The sequence below is a fragment of the Dipodomys spectabilis genome, unplaced genomic scaffold (assembly GCF_019054845.1).
Source record: "Dipodomys spectabilis isolate Male_0828 unplaced genomic scaffold, ASM1905484v1 ptg000273l, whole genome shotgun sequence".
NCBI classification, from domain to species: domain Eukaryota; kingdom Metazoa; phylum Chordata; class Mammalia; order Rodentia; family Heteromyidae; genus Dipodomys; species Dipodomys spectabilis.
The window spans coordinates 9796932-9818715 of NW_024870950.1; the positions used below are offsets into that span (position 1 = coordinate 9796932).

General features: G+C 47.0%; 2 protein-coding genes across 2 annotated transcripts in view; both read right to left on the reverse strand.

The window, feature by feature from the left end:
• The window catches only part of LOC122126068 (pyrethroid hydrolase Ces2e-like), a 53573-nt gene extending 32385 nt beyond the window's left edge, over positions 1-21188 (reverse strand). The window contains exon 1 of the mRNA XM_042700613.1: positions 21110-21188. Within this exon, the coding sequence (XP_042556547.1) occupies positions 21110-21185 (76 nt within the window). The 5' untranslated portion in view covers positions 21186-21188. The remainder of the gene's footprint in view (positions 1-21109) is intronic.
• On the reverse strand, positions 1764-9670 carry LOC122126103 (pyrethroid hydrolase Ces2e-like). Its single transcript, XM_042700675.1, has 12 exons — positions 9550-9670; positions 7273-7477; positions 6207-6342; positions 5457-5590; positions 5118-5376; positions 4631-4729; positions 4175-4339; positions 3978-4031; positions 3606-3750; positions 3000-3137; positions 2418-2490; positions 1764-1988 (listed from the first exon to the last, which is right to left on the reverse strand). Exons 1-12 carry the CDS (start codon positions 9623-9625, stop codon positions 1802-1804), a joined length of 1671 nt encoding a protein of 556 aa, XP_042556609.1. The 5' UTR covers positions 9626-9670; the 3' UTR covers positions 1764-1801.
• Positions 21189-21784: the final 596 nt, after the last annotated feature.

A 21784-nucleotide genomic window follows, 5' to 3' on the forward strand; every position in this document is an offset into this window, starting at 1 on the left:
AGGGAAAGGGAGATAGACACAGAGAGGCAAACATAGACAGAAATAGACATAGACACAGAAAGACAAACTAAGAGAGATACAGAGAAAGCATCAGAGACACAAGCTGGGTGCCAGTGGCTCACACCTGTAATCCTAGCTTCTCAGGAAGCCTAGAACTGAGGATCTTGGTTCAAAGCCAGCCCAGGCAGGAAAGTCAGTGATACTTTTATCTTCACTTAAACAATCAAAAACCCAGAGTAGAATCCAATAGGAATAAAAGTATGTGTGTGCATAAAGTGAGGTTTGAAAGTATCCTAAACAACTTGCAAATAGCAAAAAGGGCTAGGATGTAGCTCATTGCCAAAGTGCTTGCCTAGCAAGCACACTATCCTGTGCTCCATCCCCAGTACCAAAAAAAAGAAAGAAAAGGAAAAGGCAAAAACAACCCAGCAAAGAATGTGTGATGCTCAGATGTGCATCTAGTTGTTGTGGATAAAAAGTGGGGTGTGCATTCATAGACGTCACTTCTCAATAAAAGAAAGGAAGTATGAAGTATACTCCATCCTCAAAGCTTTAATTGTAGTGACTACAAGCACAAATAATACACAGTATGATATGGTCCATTGGGCTATTATTTATTCCAAATTAAATATAATTTTATTAGCAATTAAAAACAACTGGGCCAGACAGTCGTGGCTCTTGCCTATAACCCTAGCAACTCAGGATGCTGAGATCTGAAGATCAAGGTTCAAGCCAATGTAGGTAGAAGAGTTCCTGAGCCTTTTTTTTTTTGGTTGTGGGGTTTGAACTCTGGGCCTGGGCGCTGTCCCTGAGCTCTTCAGTTCAAGGCTGGCTCTCTGCCACTTGATCCACAGTACCACTTCCAGTCTTCTGGTGGTTAGTTGGAGATAAGAGTCTCACAGACTTTCCTGCCTGGGGCTGGCTTTGAACCCTAATCCTCAGATCTCAGCCTCCTGAGTAGCTAGGATTAAAGGTGTGAGCCACCAGTACCTGGCTTTCCTGAGACTCTTATGTTTAATTAACCACCAAAAGCAAGAAGTGGAGGTATGTACAAGTTGTAGAGATCTAAAATTGAGTAGAAAAAGCCAAGTGAGAAGGCAAAGCCCTGAGCTTAAGTCCCAGGACTGGAATAAAAAACAAGCATACACAATCAGTTTACAAAATACTGAGTAAAAGGAAGCAATTAACTGTCAAGTGTGTGAAGGAATTTCTTTGGATAAAAGAAACATTTTAACACATGATATGGGAGTGGATGTGGGTGAATTTAATTGTATATAAATTGATCTATAACAGAGCTTTGTGTTAGCACTGTGTGTGTGTGTGTGTGTGTCTATGTTAGAGACACTTAGAAATTAAATTAGTTTAATTGTTGGCTACTTAAAAGTTAGAAACATGGGATTTTGACCCCCACCAAAGGGTAACATGCTTAGAACACCTTCTTCATTAGAAGAGGGTCTGGTGACTTGGATTAAACAGAGGTTGGAAATATGAGGTGAACAGAAAGAAAGGGAACCAGACCCATTGGGGTGTGAAGGGCAGTGAGCCCCACTGGGGTGGTCTAGCTTCATTGCCTTGGGGGCATTTATTGAGCAAATCAAATAGAGTGCTCAGGCAAGTTGGTCATGAACAACATTTGGGTAGTTGTTCGTAAGTATCACCTAGTTGGGTAGGTGGATGGCTGGATAAAGACAGGATAAATGGCTAAGTGAATTTTGGACTCAATTCTTTTTTCCTGGTAGATATATGGGCAACTCCTGCTGATCCTACCTGCACTTAAGCCCATTCTTCCTGACATAGACCACTACAGTTCTACATGCTTCTCCTTAGCCCCCTTGAGCTCCTGGATCTTCTGGGGCAGGGTCTTGGTCCAGAACTTCAGCCTGGAGGCCTTCAGGGACTGGCCCACGGCAGGATGGATGTCCAGCTGTAGGTACAGCTCATTCTTGTCAAATATAGGCCAGTGGAACAGGTCCTCACTGTTGGGGTTCCTGTGGACACACCCTCCCAGGAGGAGGGGGGTCAGGGTCATTCTGAGTCCTTGTGAGCCTGCACCCACCCACCTCATTAGAGTCATCCAGGCAGCCCAAAAGATCAGGAGCTGGGGTGGGGTGAGAATGAGGGAAACTTTTCTGATATAGGAAAACAAGGCCTTGCCCCTAGTGTCTGGTCCATATGGCTCGGAGGTATCTCACAGAGGCTAATGCTGATATTTCCACAAAACTGTGGTCAACTTTTCAAGTATCTGGGGCAAGAGAAAGTGACTTGTACCTACAATGCACTGTTTCTGTGTGAGTGAGTCTTGGGGTTTGAAAGGGAGCTGTCACATAATTAAGGATCATGTATGTTCATGAAGATGCCACAGGAGATCACTAGGTGGATTCCAATCCAGACAGGCAGGGTTAGGTGTATTATCTCACCCATTCCGGGCAAAGTTGGCCCAGTACTTCATCATCCTCCTGCTCAGTAGCTCCTCCTTCTCAGAAAAGTTAGCTGCACAGAGGAGAACAAGGGTCCACACTTTAGACAATATTTCAGGGTGACTACTTCTACTCTACACCCTCCGTGCATCTATTGTCTGATTCTCTATACCAGGCCTGATCCTTTTCTTCTTCCCTACCCAGTATCAAGCACTGCCATTGCACAACCTTCCATTACCCATCCCAGCCTCTAGCTAAATACACCTGTGTGTATTCCTGGACTAGAGGGCACTTGGACCCTCAGTGCCTGGCAATCATTTAGGGACAATCATAACTTCCAACTATGCACTCTGTACTTATGTCTGACACCTTATTGTAGGTGGGGACAGGTGTTGGGAACACAGGCTGCTTGGGAAAAGGCTTGGATTCTAAACACCTGCAGCTTTTTGAATGGTAAGATTTTACACACTTGATCTTGTCCTCTCTGTGAGCTTCAGTTTCCTTACTTAGACCAGGAGGAGAATCACCTTACAGAAATCATCGTGTGGCCCATTCTAGCTTATAGAAATAAAGAAGACTCACGGCTGTTGCCATAAAAGAAAGACCCGAAGACAAAGGCAACTTCATCCCCATGATCAGCCTTCACATGCGGGGGCTTGAGGGCTGAGATGATGTCCTTACGATGTTGGAATTCATAGAAGTAGACAGGGGCCTGGAAACCTGGAGGTGGAGAAATTATGGTGATCACATGGTGGTCCCTCACTTGGAGGTGTCCTTCCTCATCTTTGGTGATAAGATAGCTAGGTTGAAGCTGGCAAGTGAGAAGCCTCAGGCAGGAGGAGGCCTTGCAAAAACCAGAGGTGCTCATCACAGTCAGTGCTATATTCTCTGTCTAGGATTGGGTTTGAGGACTTCTTCCTGGTGATCCCAATGGGTTAAGTTATGACTTGTATTTCCTACCTGTGTGGTCTTGGACACAGTCACTAAGTTTCCACTTCTTTAAAGAGCCAGTGATGCCTGTGTCTTACCATGGCCATGAGAAATCACTGAACTGTGGGACATCAAGTGCCCCACATGGGGGCCTTGAGAGAGACAAGGGTGGGGACTCGGACTCTACAGAGCTGCCCTGGGATGCACAGCTCTGAGCTGCCTGCTGCGTAGTCAGGCCTCAGCTAGAGATGTACTCACGCTGAAAATGTGCTACTTGCAGTGCAGGCATCACGAACATGAAGTCTCCCATCATGTCTTGGAACTGGGCTTGGAGGGTCTGGGGGTCCTCGGTGTCCCCCATGTACTCTTCCATCAGCAGGTGAGCACACTCAGCAGGCAGGTTCTGTGCCAAGAGGATCAGAAAGAGTCAGGCTAGGCAGGAGTGCGGTGGCAGGGAGGGGGAAGCCTCTGTGTGGGGAAATGGGACCTGGGTCATAGTGGGGATGAGGCTAAGCTCAGGTGTATCCCTGCCACAAACACATTCATATACCATCCTGTATTCCTGAAGGTTACTGTATGAACAATATCTTGTGGTTTCCCATCCATTGGTGCAGGTGTTCAGATCCTTACCATGCTTCCTACCATGTTCTGCATAACAGCTGGCAATGTCCTTTGGTTTATTCCCTTTATCGTGTCAAGGAATCCCACAGTCTGAGTGATGGAGAGATAGTTTAAGTTTGGAATGTCCTGGCCATGAAGGTATCATGCCTAGTCCCATCATGCATCCCTACCACTCACACACATAACAGATGAGCTCCCCAGACTACTAATGAGTTAGAAGTAAGTCTCACCAGTGGAATGATCCAGCCATACTCATCACTGTTGATTCCGATGATGCTAGGAACAGGGTGGAAATCAGCAGAGGCCAGCAGCTCCTTAGGATGCCTGGGTAGGAAGGTCCCATCCACTACTCCAGAGATGACCTGGAAGGTCTGAGGAGGCATCCATGATGAGTATTTGGGATCACATACCACGTATTTTCTCTTGTCCTCATGTTACTTCCACACTATCCCAATTCTTCCCAGCATTCTCTCCTACACACATCCCAAGTAATCCAAAACTTGGGTTAACTCCACTTAATTTTCATTTTGTATCTAGGGCTACAACATTAGAGTCATTTGTTGCGAGTATTAGGACTGAGTAACATACCCTGTCTTCCTCTCCCCATCTGGGAGCAGTGGGCAGGCCCCCCTGCCACACCCCACCACACCATTCACCCTGACCTTGGTAATAGCCAGCATTTCCTCTTCACTCTTGGTGCGGAGGCAGCGAACCAGGGCTTCTGAGTCCATCTGCCCACAGGCAGACAGGTTGGCCACCATCTGGAAAGCAACCAGGCAGGGTTGCTTCACCCTTTAAAGTAGCAAGAGAGGTTTTCCCAGACCCAGATTGATGCAAGTTTCTCAAGATCTCTTATAGTATAGTGTGTGGATTGCTGTAGGTGTAAAATTGCTCCCACTCTGCTTAGGGACCTTGGTAGGAGGGTTCATCCTCCCTGCATTCATGGTTGTGTCCACATGGGAGAATCTGGGTGTAGCTCTCTTAACCACAAACCACACATAGATTCTCTTAGGAGCTCTCAGCAATTTCCAAGAAGTTCCCAATTTACCTCCATGGTCCTTTTTGTCCCAAGCAAGCAGGGTGAACAAGAAGTTCAGAGGGTGAGGGAAAATACAGGGAGTCTGGACCAGGGCAGCTGAGGGGACTCACTGAGGAGACTGGTTCAGAGGAGCTGGAGATGAGGTCTGGCAGCAGGGCCACCCCACTCTCCATAATGGCACGATGGAAGAGTCCTCGGGACATGGGGGACACGACATGTGAGGACACACTTGTACCACCTGCAGACTCGCCAAAAATGGTGACACGGTCGGGGTTGCCTCCAAAGTTGGCTATATTCTGTTGGACCCAGCGTAGGGCGGCCACTTGGTCCAGGTAGCCCCAGTTTCCAGTGGCATGCTGGTCTCCAGTGCTGAGAAATGATAGATACAAGGGTCACAGGGCTGCCCAGCTCTTCCCGGCCCTCATTGCCCATTTCAATCCCAGGCTCACCTGAAGAAACCTGGGACTCCCAGACGGTACTGGATAGTGACCACCACCACATTTTCAATAGCTGCCAGCCTGGATCCATCATACCAGGAAGCCAAACCTACAACTAGTCCACCACCATGGATCCACACCATCACCTGGGAAAGTCATGACAGCTATCACTGATTTTCATCCATTCCCAATGCTACTTTTATCATCCATTACATTTTCCATGGTTTTGGATGTGGGCACTTGCCAACATAGAAAGAACTCCCTCAGGACCCTCTGGACTTGGCCCTCAGTGAGGGTTCCATTATCCCTGTGGGTCTACTCCTGGAATCCAAGTCTGAATTGATGGCTCCAAAACTAGACTATTGGTGCCTTAAGTCTCTTGGCCATCTAAAGTGGAAAGGAAAGGGGTATTTTCCAGATTATTTCACTTTAATACTAGCATTGGCACAATAGATAACCCCTAACTTGGGTGATCTCAAAGATCAGCTCTTGAGTTCCTTAGTAACTCTTCTGGGCTCATGTTGGAACAGTGAGTTCTTGTTTGATTAGAGAGCCCAGGCCTCTAACATCTGGGAGAAGTTAGGACTCTGTATCCTCTACCATTGGTGATTCACTCTTCCTCACAAATGCTGTTTGGAACCTGATAATGAAACTTCTCATTAGGTTCCATCTTGCCTCACAGTCCAGGTTGTTTTTGTCACTACTGAGAGTCTTTCAGAAGAAATGTCCTCCCACTTAGGTCAACCAAGTCCTGACACTCACAGGCAGGTTAGAGCCCTCTTGGGCACTGGCAGGTGAATAGATGTTGAGATAAAGGCAGTCTTCAGATATGGCGATGGGAGGTATAGTTAGCTTCCCCGTCTTCAGTGAATTCATTAAATCAGCATTTTGCAGACACCTGGTTATAATAGTATATAATTATTCCAGCATTTGTCTCATGGTCAAAAATCTGATCTTGAGGCTAGATTTGTTCCCAGCCACTGTGAACCTCTGTGGCACTGGTGCCCTGTTTATACAGAATCTTTTCTCATGTCTCTCCCAACCGAGATGCAGACCACATGCCTGGGATGGGTGAGACTCCCCATCTCAAGCTAGGATGGAGCTCTGACCTCCTGGAAGCCTTTACCTTGTTGTGCACATTGGATTTCTCTATCCTAAGTCTTGGAAATCTTGAATCATAGAGCCTTCTAGAAACATTGTTTGCAAGGGTTGACATTTATACTTTCTCTCTGTGCCAGTTAAGGCCTGGACAGCATTGCTGCCACCATACCAGTGTAGTATGGATGAATGAAGCTCAGTTACACATAGGGTAGTGGATATTGTTGGAATTCAAATACAAACCCCAAGGGAACCACATTCCTTCCACCACATCTCCAGTTGGAAGCACAAGGATTTTTTTCCTTAGCCAATACCACTCGGCCCTTTGAGTAGGCAGAGTAACTATGGAGCTTGGCTTCTGCAAGTAGTCCTCACTGCTGCCCTCCACAGGATCTGTAACATCTGCTGCCAGACCAGGAGCTCTATGAGGTTCATACAGCCCAAGTGAACCTTTCCTGGGGATATCTCCTCTTCTGGCAAAGAAAAATTCTCATAGCTCAAGTATCTCTGTGCTTTGGCACCTGTTACTAACACTGTTCATATGCAAAGCCAGAGCTATGAGCCTGGCAAAACTGCTCCACCTACTGAATCTCAGCAAATTATTGCAAAAATTGACATGGGAAATGCTCCAATGCAAAAGAAATGGAGTGTGTGGTTTACATGGGAGAAACATTAAGTCTGGGCCAGAGTACCCATCCACTACAGAGATTCTCACCCTGCAAGCGCTTACATGGCTGGGTAGGAGGTGGCATCCCTCACACCACTCCAAGGCTCAGGGTGCTCTGGAGGGGCAAACCGCAGTGGTCCTACAGGTGGCTTGGCAAAGGGAATGCCCAGGAAGGTGTGCACTCCCACATTGGCGTCCTTCACATGGACAAGGCTGCCCCGCACCTGCCCGGTGTGTGTGGTTCTGATGGGGCTGGCTGAATCCTGGCCTGTAGATAGAGAGATGCACATGAGAGTTGGGTGTGCCTCATCAGCTGCCACTCATGCTGTGGCTCCTGTTGGCTCTATGCCACCCACAGCTCAGCCTGGCAAGGTCCTCTGATCTGCAGGTTCAATGGCTTCATATACATTCTGCCTGCAGACTGTGCTCTAACACCACTGTTTTCACTGACCTGACCCAGATCTTCCTACCAGGCAGGTTCCCTGAGGTTCTTTGGATCCTGGCACCATCATTAAGCCCTACGAATTTCTAGCTTGGGTGTTGGGTGATAGGAGGATAAGCATCAATTCCAGTGACCTAACAGGTTTTACAAGACACTAGCTAGGTTCTGAGGATTGGACTGAACATTTCCAATTCTCAGGAAACTCACACTGGAGGCAATGAAAATGCCAAGAAGAAATGAGGGCTGCAAGGAGAGAGTCACACAACTCTGATCACATCATGAAATCCTGGTGGGCTTGTGTTGGGGACCAAGGAGGGAGGATGCTGCTGAAAATCATCTTATGGTCCATATCAACCTGGCTTGTATAATCATGATGATTGGATGCTGCATACATTTAGTTTATTTCCCCTAACTTAAGACAGAGAACACTCTCATGTATGCTCATGTTTGGTAGCCCCCAAACTCCTGCTCCTTCTAATGTTTTAGGGCATCCAGTCAGGCCCACAGCCCTTGCTATTTTTTAATCAGTACCAATTTCACTTCTACTGGAACCCTGTTTCCCCTATTATTATCAGGTTATATAAACTCACAAACCTGATCTGTTTGTGTAAGACAAGTAACTCTCCTGCCCCCAAACACTATCTGGGAGCTAATTGTGAACCAGGAAGCTTCCTGTCACCGGTATGGCTGAAGCCAAGCTAGCAACCACAAATAGACACCATAGACAACAATTTCCCAATATCTTTCCAAGTCCAAAGACATACCACTGGCCTCCGTGTTGTCTATGCAAGAGGTTTTGACTAGATGGGAACTCTGACCCTGGACCTCACTGTGGCCATCAGCCACTCATGCTTCATAGTTATTACAGGAAAGGATAAGCATTGCTCACAAGTTCCTGTTAGAGACCAGCTACCTGCATGTTGCTTCAAGCCCCTGATGAAATGGTATGAGGAAGCTGAGCCACACAGAGGCAAACAGTGACCCTTGAATTAGGAGATTTAAAATCCTGAGTCTTCTGGATAGCAAGATTTGTACACCAGCTTCTCCTGTTATGAACAGTTGTTATCTTGGATTTGTTATTTCAGAATCACAGCCATTGCCTGATCAAGAGCAGGTAAGGGAGGGAAATGGTAGGAGTGGGTCATGGGTGAGGTGAGGGAAACTCCTTAGGGCAGATTAAATAGGACAGGGTAGAGAGTTAACCGGGGCCTACCCTAGCATGCTCTGGGGTGAGAGGATCAAAGGTTGCACACACATTTCTGTATATAATTCTCTGGTGGCATGAGCTCTTGATAAGAGCCTGGAGACTTTGTGGTAGGCATGGTATACATTCCCTTTACCCTAGAAAGCAAGCCAAGCCTTTGCCCAGAGTTGATACCTAGGTGAAAGAAACCCAGTGGCATCTCAGTTCAACTTCTTGATGTGTTTCGGGTTATGGATAGCGCTCCCCCAAACCAGAAACCTATGTTGGGGCATATTGGAGCATGCCATGATGCTTTTCTGGTGATTAAGGGGACCCACTCAGAAACAGGATAGTGAGAATGACAATTGCATTAGCAGATTCAGTAGCAGTTACAGCTTCAGATGCAACAACACACAGAGGAGGGAAATGTCTAGAATTCTTGACTGTGGCTAGCACATGTCTGTGCACCTCAGTCTCGTTCATATAGAGCTCATTCCTCTCTGTCCTCAAGCATCCATGACCCTCTCTGAACTGCATGATCACCTCCCCGGGCTTAAGTTGCATAACTTTCCCACATTACCATCTGTCATCTCCTCCTGCCCCTTTCTCTCTTCTTCCTTCAACCTCACACTCTCCTGTACACAATGTAGCAGATCTCACCCTGGTCCCTGTCCCCTCTACCCCCATCCCAACCCCTCCCCTGCAGGAGTCTCACCCTGGATCAGGAGTGGGAGAAGCAGGAACTCATAGACCACTGCAGTCAGCCAAGCAGGAAGTGGGTCCAGCAGCATGGCTGTCTCACAGCACGGTTTCTGTGCCTCTGTGCAGCACACTGCAACTCATCAACAAGAATAATTCACATAGACCTTGCCTAGTCAGGAGTTTGGACCTGATAGGGAGTAGGCGGAGACCTAGGAGAGGCTGGGCAAGGTTGTTCCTGCAAGTGAGTGGCACTATAGGGGAGTGGTCACCGGAAGTCAGTTGTTAGCACTCTGGGTGTGAGGCCTTCCCTTCTCCTGCTTTCCCTTTGCCCTCCTCCAGAGGTGTTGTATAACTTCTGGAGCCCCTGGGATGCTAGGGACTGTCACGAAGGTGAAGGTTTTACTGGATAAATTCAGATCTACTCTGAAGAGATGCAGGCTCAGGATCCCACAGACGGTCAATATGTTATCCCCCTTCCCCCGCCCCCAGCTCCCCCCTTCCATTAGGTAAAGGTGAGCAGAGACAGGGAGTATGACTATGCTCATTTTGACATTTCTCCTTGAACTTATTGCTCATAGATGATCAATTCCCCCTCAAGGTTCTTGATCTGAAGGTCTGATTGGACCCCTTCCTATTTAGGAATGGCTGTCCATTCAATCATACTCATCACTGTGACATTTCTTAAGGACCCATCTCTCTGTTCATCCATCCCCAAGCTGTGGCTACTCTGGTGTGTTAGATCAAGAGCAGTCATTTACTCACTTGATAAACATTGAAAGGGAACTTGCTGATTGGAAAACTGTGAGAAGACAGGGCTCTCAGGACCTGTGGTAATCTGGGAGCCAAGTCTGTAATCGGGAGTACATGAAACACATAGAATTCTGCTAGGATGACGTGAGAAAGCAGGGCCCAGGAGCTGCAGCCCAGCCTGACTTCACAGAGGACATGGCAGGCTCAACCTGACATGGTCTTCACTCCCTGTGAGAACTAGCTTTGATTCTTTAATCTGGTTCAAAATACTGGCAAATACCTACAACCTGGCTCCAAAGCCTTTCCCTTTTGGTACTGAAGTAAGGAGTCAGGTCTGGCCAGCGCCATATTGGCCACGTGGTTGGATGGTAGGGTCTGGCATCTTGTCTTCATGCTGGGGGAGGGAAACACCCCTGCCTATCACCTGCCTCCCAGGTGATGGGCGTGCCTGGATCCCTGGAGGCAGGGGTGGGCACTTGGCTGATAGGTTACTGAATCTGTCAATCCAGTGCCTGGGACTGGGAAATTCCTGCGGACTTGCCCCCTGCACAGATCTATTTAGGCCTGGACCAGCCCAGCTGCCATAATGCCATGCCATATTTTTCAGTGATCCTGTCCTGTGTCCTATCTCCTAGCTCATCTCTGGTTATCATGGCATCCCAGTTCAGCTCTCAAGGAGAGCTGAATTGGCTTGTTGGTATTATTTTTGTTCTTTCTTTCCTCTCTAGCATGTTTCCTAGCTGTGTTATATGTATTTGAAGACTGCAGGCTTTTGTAACAACTGGCTGCCTGCAGCCTGTTAATTGTGTAATAAAGACTCTAGTATTTCATATTCCAAATGTGGCTTCTGGGATGATTCATCTTATAACATTGGTTCATGGGTTATAGCAGGACAAGGGGAGAAAGTGAGGCTGGAATGTTTGTAAATCCAGGCATTGGTCTGGAACCTCAGGATCAGGACATTTGGCTACTCAGAATCTATAGCTTTCTCTGACCTTCATTCTCCTAATCTAAGTAGCCATAGTCTGGGGAGCTAAGAGTCTAGTCCTTGAGGTTTAGGGTTCAGGAACAAGTTATTTTATTTTCACTGAAAACACAATGCTGCTTCTTAATGTCATGGTTCTTGTGTACCACTGCAAAGCTGAAGGTCCCATGCGCCCTGTCACTTCCTGCACCATCAGTCAGAGACCCTGGCATCTACAGTAACCATGGTAATAGTAAAAAAAAAAACATGAAATAGATGTGTCATAGAAGCATTTCTGTATGTTTAAGGATGTTGTTGAAAATTTATATATACATGGTATTCTGGACAAAGCCGAGGAGACAGAAACAGGATATAAAAACAGAGGAGACAGAGAGAGAATGAGAGAGGGAAAGAAAAAGAGAGAGAAGCAGACACAAACAGAAGGTAAATATAGAAATAGGCCTAGACATGAGAGACAAATGAAGAGGGACAGAGAGAAAGCATCAGAGACACAAGCCAGTTGCCAAAGGTTCACACCTGTAATCCTTGATTCTCAGGAGGCTGAGATCAGAGGATCTTAGTTCTAAGCCAGCCCAGGCAGGAAAGTCAGTGATATTTTTGTCTCCAATTAAATAATAAAAAAACCCAGAATAGAATCCAATAGAAGTGAAAGTATGTGTCTGCATAAAGTTAGTTTTGAAAGTGTCCTAAACAACTTGGTTAAAAATAGCAAAGTATGTGTCACACTCAGATGTACATCAAGCTGTGGTGGTCAGAAAGTGGTGTGTGCATTCATAAAAGTTACTCCTCAATAAAAGAAAGGAAGTGCACTTGATTCTCAGGGCTTAATTGTAGTGACTACAAGCCAGAAATAATTCACTTAGTTTGATATACTACATTGGGCTATTATTTTTTTCAAATTATATATAATCTCAATAGCAACTAAAAACAATTAGGACAGGCTGTAGTGGCTCTTGCCTATACCGCTAGTAGTTCAGGATGCTCAGATCTGAAGATCAAGGTTCAAAACTATCCCAGGTAGAAAAGTTCCTGGGACTCTTTTGTCTAATTAACCAGCAGAAAGCAAGAAGTGGAGGTTAGTGCAAGTTGTAGAGATCCACCATTGAGTAGAAAGAGCCAAATTAGAGGGCAAAGCCCTGAGTTCAAGTCCTACGACTGGAATAAAAAACAAGCAAACACAACCAGATGCTTGGAAAAATGCTGAGTAAAAGGAAGTAATTAACTGTCAAGTGTGTGAAGAAATTTCTTTAGATGAAAGAAACATTTTAACACATGATATTAGAGTGGATGTGGGTAAATTTCCTTGCATATAAGTTGACTCATAACAAAGCACCAGCTTGCACCTGTGTGTGTGTGTGTGTGTGTGTGTGTGTGTGGGTGTGTGTGTGTGTATGTGTGTGTGTTTCTTAGAGACACTTACAAATGACATGATTTTAACTGTTGGCTACTTAGGAGTTAGAAAAAAAAAATAGGGTTTCCTGAAGGGTCAGCGTGGGATTTTGACACCATGTGAGGGGTAACATGCATAGAACATCTTCATTTCAAGAAAGGGGGATGTCATGGAGCAGACAGAGGTTGAAGAGATGAGATGAGCAAGAAAGAAAGGGGATCAGGCACAGTGGGGAATGGAGGACCGTAAGCACCATAGGGGTTCATTGCCGTGGGGGCATTTACTGAGTGTGTCTAACAAGAGAATGCTCAGGCAAGTTGGTCATGAACATCATGCAGGCAGTTGTTCATAAGGATTGGTTAGCTGGCTGGCTGCATAAAGAGGGGTGAATGGCTAAGTGAATGAACGATCCAATCAGTTCCTATTTCATTGTAAATTGGAGGCCATCTCATGCTGAAGCTACCTAAAATCAAGCTCACATCTCCTAACATGGACCACTATAGCTCTAGGTGCTTCTGCTTAGTGCCCTTGAGCTGCTGGCTCTTCTGGGGCAGGGTTTTGGTCCAGAACTTCACCCTGGAGGCCTTCAGGGCTTGGCCCACAGCAGGATGGATGTCCAGCTTATTCTGGTCAAACATGGGCCAGTGGAGTAGGTCCTCGTTGTTAAGGTTCCTGTGGACACACCCTCCCAGGAGGAGGGGTGAGGGTCATTCTAAGTCCTTGTGGGCCTGGACCCAATCACCTCATTAGGGTAATACCACGTATCCCAAAGGTCAGGAGAAGGGGAATGAGAGAAACTTTTCTGATATAGGAAAACAAGGCCTAGTGTCTGTTATTTATGGCTCAGAGCCACCTCACAGAGGTGAGTCCTGATGTTTCCACAAAGCTGTGGTCTACCTTTGAGATCTCTGGGGCAAGAGAGACTGGCTTGTACCTATGATGCACTGTCTGTGTGAGTGAGTCCTGGGTTTGAGGGGGAGCCCTCATGTAGTTAAGGATCACGAATGCCCATGAGTTGCCACAAGGAGATCATTAGATGGACCTCATTCCAGACAGACAGGGTTAGGTGAATTATCTCACCCATTGCAGCAAAGTTGGCCCAGTACTTCATCATCTTCTGCTCAGTAGCTCTTCCTCCTCAGAAAAGTCAGCTGCACAGAGGAGAACAAGGGTCCACACTTTGGACAATTCAGAGTGTCTATTCCTGCTCTCCACCCTCCATTTAACTATAGTCTAATCCTCTTTAGCAAGTCTGATCCTTTCCCTCTGCCCCACCCAGTATCTGGCACTCCCGTTGCACAACCTTCCATTACTCATCCCAGCCTCTAGCTGAATATATGCCAATGTGTATTCCTGGACTAGAGGATATTTCTACTCTCAGTCCCTGGGGATAATTTAAGGACATTGATAATTGCCAACTCTGCATTCTGTACTTATGTCTGACACCTTATGGACAGGTGTTAGGAGCACAGGCTGCATGGGGAAAGAAAGACTTGAATTCTAAACATCTGCAGCCTTTTGAATGGTAAGATTTTTTTCTTTTTTTGTGGGTCGTGGGGCTTAAACTCTGGGCTTGGGCGCTGTCCTTGCGCTCTATAGCTCAAGGTGAGTGCTCTGCCGCTTGAGCCACAGCGCCATTTCCATTTTCTAGTGGTTTGTTGGAGATAAGAGTCTCACGGACTTTCCTGCCCAGGCTGACTTTGAACTGTGATCCTCAGATCTCAGCCTCCTGAGTAGCTAGGATGACAGGTGTGAGCCACCGGCGCCCAGCTTGAATGGTAAGATTTTGGACATTTGATCTTGTCCTCTCTCTGAGCTTCAGTTTCTTAAGTAGACCACGAGGAAAATCACCTTGGAGGGATCCTGGTGTGGCCTATTCTAGCTCATGGAAAATAAGAAGACTCATGGCTGCTGCCATACAAGGAAGACCTGAGGACAAACTCAACCTCATCATCTTGATCAGCCTTCACATGTGGGGGCCTGAGGTCTTTGAATAGGCTGTAAGGATGTTGGAATTCATTGAAGTAGATGGGACATTGGAACCTAGAAGTGTAGACAAACCAGAATGTCATAACACTTCAATTGTAGCTGTCCTTCACCTTTGTTGATAAGATAGCTAGGTTGAAGCTGGCTGGAATCTGGAGTGTGAAGTGAGAAGCCTCAGGCAGGAGGAGGCCTTGCAAAGTCCAAAGGTGCTCATCACAGTCAGTGATACATTCTCTGATTTCTAGGATGGGCTTTGAAGCCAAGAATTGTATATCCCTGCCATCTTCCTGGTGACCGCAATGGGAAAGACTTTGGTTAAATTATGACTTGTGTTTCCTATTTGTGTGGTCTTGGACTAGATACTGACTACGTTTCTACTTGTTCAAAGTGCCAGTGGTGCCTGTGTCTTAGAGTAGTTGTGAGAATTTGCTGGAACATCAAGTGCCTGTTACTGAGACATTAAGACAAGGGTGGGGACTTAGACATCACAGAGCTGCCTGCTGCACAGTCAGGCCTCAGCTACAGATGTACTCACGCTGAAAATGTGATACTTGCAGTGCAGGCATCACGAACATGAAGTCCCCCATCATGTTTTGGAACTGGGCTGGGAGGGTCTGGAGGTCCTCGGTGTCCCCCATGTACTCTTCCATCAGCAGGTGAGCACACTCAGCAGGCAAGTTCTGTGCCAAGAAGATCAGAGAGAGTCAGGCTAGGCAGGAGTGCAGTGGCAGGGAGGGGGCAGCTTCAGGATGGAGGGATGGCACCTGGGGTGGGGCATTAGTATAGGAGGGAAAGAACCAAGCTCTGGTGTAACCCTGCCACAAACACCCACATATCCAATCCTTTATTCCTGGAGGTTAATATGTTTACAAATACCTTGTGGGGTCCCATCCATTGGGGCAGCTGTCCTGATCCTTACCATGCGTCCTACCGTGTTCTGCATAACAGCTGACAAGCTCCTTCTATTTATTGCCTTATGGTGTCAAGAAATCCCAAGATCTGAGTGGTGAGGAGACAATTTGGTAGTGGAATTGTGTGGTCATGAAGGTATCACGCTCTGGTCTCACCATGCCCCTCCTGCCGCTCACACACATGACAGAAGAGCTCCTCAGACTACTAATGAGTTAGAACTAAGTCTTACCAGGTGAAGAAGCCAGCATACTCTTCGTTGTTGACACCAATGATGGTGGAAGTCAGCAGAGGCCAGCAGTTCCTTTGGGTGCCTGGGTAAGAAGGCCCCATCCACCACTCCAGGGATGATCTTTAAGGTCTGAGGAGGATGATCCATGGTTCATGACCACGATTTAAGATCACATACCACGTATTTCCTAATGTCCTTTTGTTCCTTCCACCCTATTGCTTTCCAGCTTTCTCTCCCACACACATCCCAAGAGATTCAACACTTGTGTTAGCCCGTCTTAATTTTCATTTTGTATTCAGGGGGCAGGAGCAGAATCATTGGTTCAGAGTATTAGGACTGGTGATTCACCCCCTGTATTCCTTTTCCCATGGAGAATTGGGCAGGTTTTGCCTGCCTGTCTAACACTCCCACCATTCAGGCTGACTTTGATAACAGCCACCATTTCCTCTTCACTTTTGCCACACAGGTAGTGCACCAGGGCCTCTGAGTCAAGCTGCTTACAAGCAGACAGGTTGGTTACCATCTGGAAAGCAACCTGGCAGCATCTGCCTTACCCTCTGAAGTAGCAAGAGAGGTTTTCCCAAACCCAGACTGATGTAAGTTACTCCAAATCTCTTCGGGTTTACAGTGTGGATTGCTGTAGGTATGAATTGTTCCCACTCTCATGATGCTCAAGGACATTAGTTGGAGGGTTCATCTCCCCCGCTTACATGGTTATGTCCATGTGGGAGAATCTGGGTATAGCCTTGCTGGCCACAGACCACACTCAACCTCTGTGAGGCTGAAAGGTGTGGATGCAATTCCCGAGAAGTTCCCAAGCTATCTTCATGGTCCTTTTTGTCCCAAGCAAGCAGAGTGAACCATGGGCTCTTACGTGAGGGGAAATACAGGGGGTTTGGACCAGAGCAGCTGAGGACACTCACTGAGGAGACTGGTTCAGAGTTGCTGGAGATGAGTTCTGGCAGCAGGGCCACCCCACTCTCCATGATGGCACCATGGAAGAGTCCTTGGGACATGGGGGACACAACATGTGAGGACACACTCATGCTACCTGCAGATGCGCCAAAAATGGTGACACGGTTGGGGTTGCTCCAAAGTGGGCGATATTCTGTTGGACCCAGCGTAGGGCGGCCACTTGGTCCAGGAAGCCCCAGTTTCCAGTGGCATGCTGGTCTCCAGTGCTGAGAAGTGGCAGAGACAAGGGTCACAGGGCCATCCCGGCTCTGCTTGGCCCTGCCCAGCTCAATCCAAGGCTCACCTGAAGCAGCCCAGGATTCCCAGGTAGTACTGGATAGTGAGCACCAGCACATCTTCAATTGCTGCCAGCCTGGATCCATCATAAACAGCAGCCATACCTGCAACCAGTGCACCACCATGGACCCACACCTTCACCTGGGAAAGTCAAAACAGCTGCCATCGATTCTCATTCAGCCCCAATCCTACCTCTCAAGTCCATTACAGTGTCCATGGCTTTGGCTGTGGGAAGTTGCCAACATAGAATTCCCTCAGGACCTCCTGAACATTGCCCTGGGTAAAAGCTCCAAGTTCAATCACTAGCCTTGAGGTCCACTCCAGGAATCCAAGTCTAAATTAATGGCTCCAAGAGTGAAGTATTGGTCTGTACTCTGTTGCCCATCTAAAGGGAAAAGGAAAGTGCATTTTCCTGATTGTTTCATTTTAATATGAATCAAAAAGAATCACATACTAGCATTGGCAAAATAGATAATTCAAAATTTGGGTGTTCTCAAAGTTCAGCACTTAGGTTCCTCAGGTTCGTCAAATGATTTCTTGTTTGATTAAAGAACCAAGGCCTTTAATCTATGGGAGTAGTTAGGAATTGCATCTCCTATCATTCATTAGCCACCCTATCTTGCAAATAGTGTTTGGAATCTGATAATGAAACCTCATTATGATCCACCTTGCCCCACAATCCAGGTTGTTTTTGTCACTACTGAGAGTCTTTCAGAAGAAATGTTCTGAGAGTCTTTCAGAAGAAATGTTCTCCAACAAAGCACAACCAAGTTCTGACACTCACAGGCAGGTTAGGGCCCTCCTGGGCACTGGCAGGTGAATAGATGTTGAGATAAAGTCAGTCTTTAGACATGGAAAAAGAAGGTATAGTTAGCTTCACCATCTTCTGTGTATTCATTATATCAGAATTTTGCAGACACCTGGTTACAATAGAAGACAATTATTCCAGCGTTTTTCTCCTGGTCAAAAATCTAACTTTGAGGCTAGATTTGTTCCCAGCTACTGTGAACTTCTGCTGCACTGGTGCCCTGTTTATATATGTGTCTTCCAACCAATGAGCAGGCCACAGGCTTGGGATGCATAAGGATCTCCATTTCAACCTATGATGGAGCTCTGACTTCCAGGAAGCCTTCACTCTGTTGGTTGCATTGGATTTCTCTCCTCCTTTGGCTGGGAAATCATAACTCATAGATTCTTCTAGGATCACTGGGTGCAAGGATTGGCATTTATGCCTTCTATCTGTGCCAATTAAAGCCTGGCCAGGGTTACTTCAACCTCACCAGCGTAGTATGACTGAATGGACTTCAGTTATACATAGGGTAGTAGGAAATTGCTGAAATCCAAATCCAAACACCAAGGGAACCACACTCCTTTCAACATGGCTCCAGTTGGAAGCACATACATTTTTCCTTGACTAGTGGCACCTGGTCCTTTGAGTAGGCACAGTGAGTGTGGAGCTTGGCTTCCCCAAGGAACCCCCACTGCTGCCCTCCTCAGGGATCTGTAGCATCTGCTGCCGGACCAGGAGCTTTGTCAGGCCCATCCAGCCAAGATGGATCTTTCCCAGGGACACCTCCCCTGGTAGCAGAGAACAGTTGGCATGAAACAAGTCATGGCACAAGTATATCTCTGTGCTATAGCACCTGGTGCTAGCACTGTTCATATGCAAAGCCAGAGCTATGAGCCTGGCAAAACTGCTCCACACACTGAATTCCAGCAAATACATTGGAAAAATTGACATGGGAAATGCTGCAATGCAGAAGGAATGTGGGGTTTACATGGAAGAAACACTGAGCCTAGTCCAGGGTGTCCATCCTACCCAGAGATTCTCACCTACAAAAGCTTGTATGGCAGGGTGGGAGGTGGCATCCCTCACACCACTCCAAGGCTCAGGGGGCTCTGGAGGGGCAAACCTCAGTGGTCCTACAGGTGGCTTGGCAAAGGGAATGCCCAGGAAGGTGTGGACTCTCACATTGGCGTCCTTCACATGGACAAGGCTGCCCCACACCTGCCCGTATTGTGTGGTCCTGATGGGGCTGGCTAGACCCTGGCCTGTGGGTGGAGGGATGCACATCAGGATGGGTTGGCCCCATCAGCTGCCACTCACATTGTGGCTCCTGTTGGCTCTATGCCACCCAGAGCTCAGCCTGGCAAGGTCCTCTGACTGCAGGTTCAATGGCTTCACATACATTCTGCCTGCATGACTGTGCTCCGACACCACTGTTTTCACTGACCTGACCCAGATCTTCCTACCAGGCAGGCTCCCTAAGGTTCTTTGGATCTTGGCACCATCATTAAGCCCTAGGAGCTTCTAGCTTGGGTGTTGGGTGATAGGAGAATAAGCATCAATTCCAGTGACCTAACAGGTTTTACAAGACACTAGCTGGATTCTGAGGATTGGACTGAACATTTCCAATTCTCAGAAAACTCACACTGGAGGTAATGAAAATGTCAAGAAGAAATGAGGGCTGCAAGGAGAGAGTCACAGAGTCTGATCACATCATGAAATCCCTGGTTTGCTTGTGTTGGGGACCAAGGAGGAAGGAGGCCACTGGAAATCATCTTATGGTCCACATCAACCTGGCTTGTGTAATCATGATACTTGTTTAAGTGGATGCTCATACATTGAATTCTTTTTCCTACCTTCAGACAGAATCCTTTCATGTGTGCTCACATTTGGTAGCCCCAAAATGCCTGCTCCTTCAGGTGTTTTGAGACAGCCAACCAGGCCCACAATCTCTGGCTATTTTGTTATCAGTACCAATCCACCTCCATTGGAACTGTCTCTCAGTATCACCTTCAGGTTGCAGAAATTCACAAAGCTCCTCGCCTTAAGAACTCTCCAGGAGCTAATTGTGAATCGTAAAGTTTCATATCACCTGGTATGGCTGAAGCCAAGATAGTAACCATAAATAGACACCATTGACATCAACTTCCCAATATCTTTCCAAGTCTAGAGACACACCACTGATCTCCGTGTTGTCTCCACAGAGTTTTTAGCTGCATAGGAACTCTGAGCTTGGACCTTACTGTGGCCACTCATGTTCAGAAAAGGATAAGCATTGCTCATAGGTTCCTGTTAGAGACCAGCTACTTGCATGTTGCTTCAAGCCCCTCATGAAATGGTATGAGAAGCTAGCTATGCAGAGGCAAAAAGTGACCCTTGAATGAACAGATTTTGTATCCCAGGTCTCTGGATAACAAGATTTTCATGACCAGTTCTTGCTGATATAAACAGTTGTTATCTTGGACTCATTATCTCAGAATCACAGCCACAGCTTGATCAAGAGCAGGCAAGGGAATGAATCTGGTAGGACTAGGCCATGGGTGAGGTGAGGAAACTTAGGGCAGGTTAAACAGGAGAGGGTAGGAGAGTTCATCAGGGCCCATCCCGGCTTGGTCTGGGGTAAGGGGAATCAAAGATTGCACATACATTTCTGGATAGAATTCTCTGGGGGTATGAACTCTGAAGAGGTCCTGGGAAGTCTGTGGCAGGCACAGGGCATATTCCCTTTGCCATAGAAGCCAAGCCAAGCCATTGCTCAGAATTCATAGATAGGTGAAATAACTCAGGGGCATCTCAGTTCAAGTTTATTATGTGTTTCTGGGGAGGTATAGCTCTTCCAGAACCAGAAACCAGGTCCTATTAGACCATGCCAAGATGCTTCCCTGGTGATGAAGGAGCCCCATTCAGGGACAGAAGATAGTGTGAATGACAGTTGCATGAGCAGATTTAGTAGCAGTTACAGCTATAGCTACACCAACACATAGAGGAAGGAAATGTCCAGAATCCTTGAGTCTGCCTGGCACGTGTCAGTGCACCTCAGACTCTTTCATATTGGGCTCACTCCTTTGTGTCCTCAGGCATCTATGACCCTCTCTGACCTATATGATCACCACTCTAGACATTTAGTGGCGCCTTATGTAGCGCAATTTTCCCACACTATTATCTGTCATCTCTACCTGTCCCTTCATCCCTCCCTGCTCCAACATCAAACTCTGCTCTACACAATGTATCAGATCTCACCCTGGTCCCTATATTCCCGACCCATCCTCTGCAGGAATCTTACCCTGGATCTGGAATGGAAGAAGCAGGAACCCATATACCACTGTGGTCAGCTCAGCAGGAAGTTGGTCCAGCAGCATGGCTGTCTCTCCTGTGAGACAGCACACTGCAACTCACCAACGGGCACAATTCACCTAGACCTTGCCCAGCCAGGAGTTTGGACCTGACAGGTAATAGGCAGAGACATAGGAGAGGCTGGGCAAGGTTGTTCCTGCAAGTGAGTGGCACTGAAAGGGGCAGAGGTCACAGGAAGTCAGTGGTAGCACTCTGGGTGTGAGGCTTTCCCTTCTCCTACTTTCTCTTTGCCTCTTCCAGAGGTATTGTTTGTCTTCTGCAGCCCTTGAGATGCAGAGAACTGTCACTGAGGTGAAGGTTGTGTAATGGAGAAATTCAGGAATGGTCTGTGGAGAAGCAGGCTTAGAATCCCACAGATGGCCAATGTCCCCCCTCCCCTACCTTCTATGGGACAAAGGTGAGCACTTGAGCAGACTTGAACTCATTGTTCATAGATTACCAATTCTCCATCAAGATTCCTCATCCTTTAGAGTCATAGCGTGAGAGTCTTCATGGACCCAACTTATTCAGGAATGACTGGTGCATTTAAACCTACTTGTCACTGTGGAATTCTTTTTCTTTTTGTCAGTTGTGGGGCTTGAACTCTGGGCCTGGGTGCTGTCCC

Coding starts and splice junctions, on each gene's coding strand:
- LOC122126103 (XM_042700675.1), bottom strand. CDS start 9,625: ATGCTGCTGGACCCACTTCCTGCTTGGCTGACTGCAGTGGTCTATGAG. Junction 7,478..9,549: donor TCTCCCACTCCTGATCCAGG/GTGAGACTCCTG, acceptor CTCTATCTACAG/GCCAGGATTCAGCCAGCCCC. Junction 2,491..2,999: donor TTTCTTTTATGGCAACAGCC/GTGAGTCTTCTT, acceptor TCCTCTGTGCAG/CTAACTTTTCTGAGAAGGAG.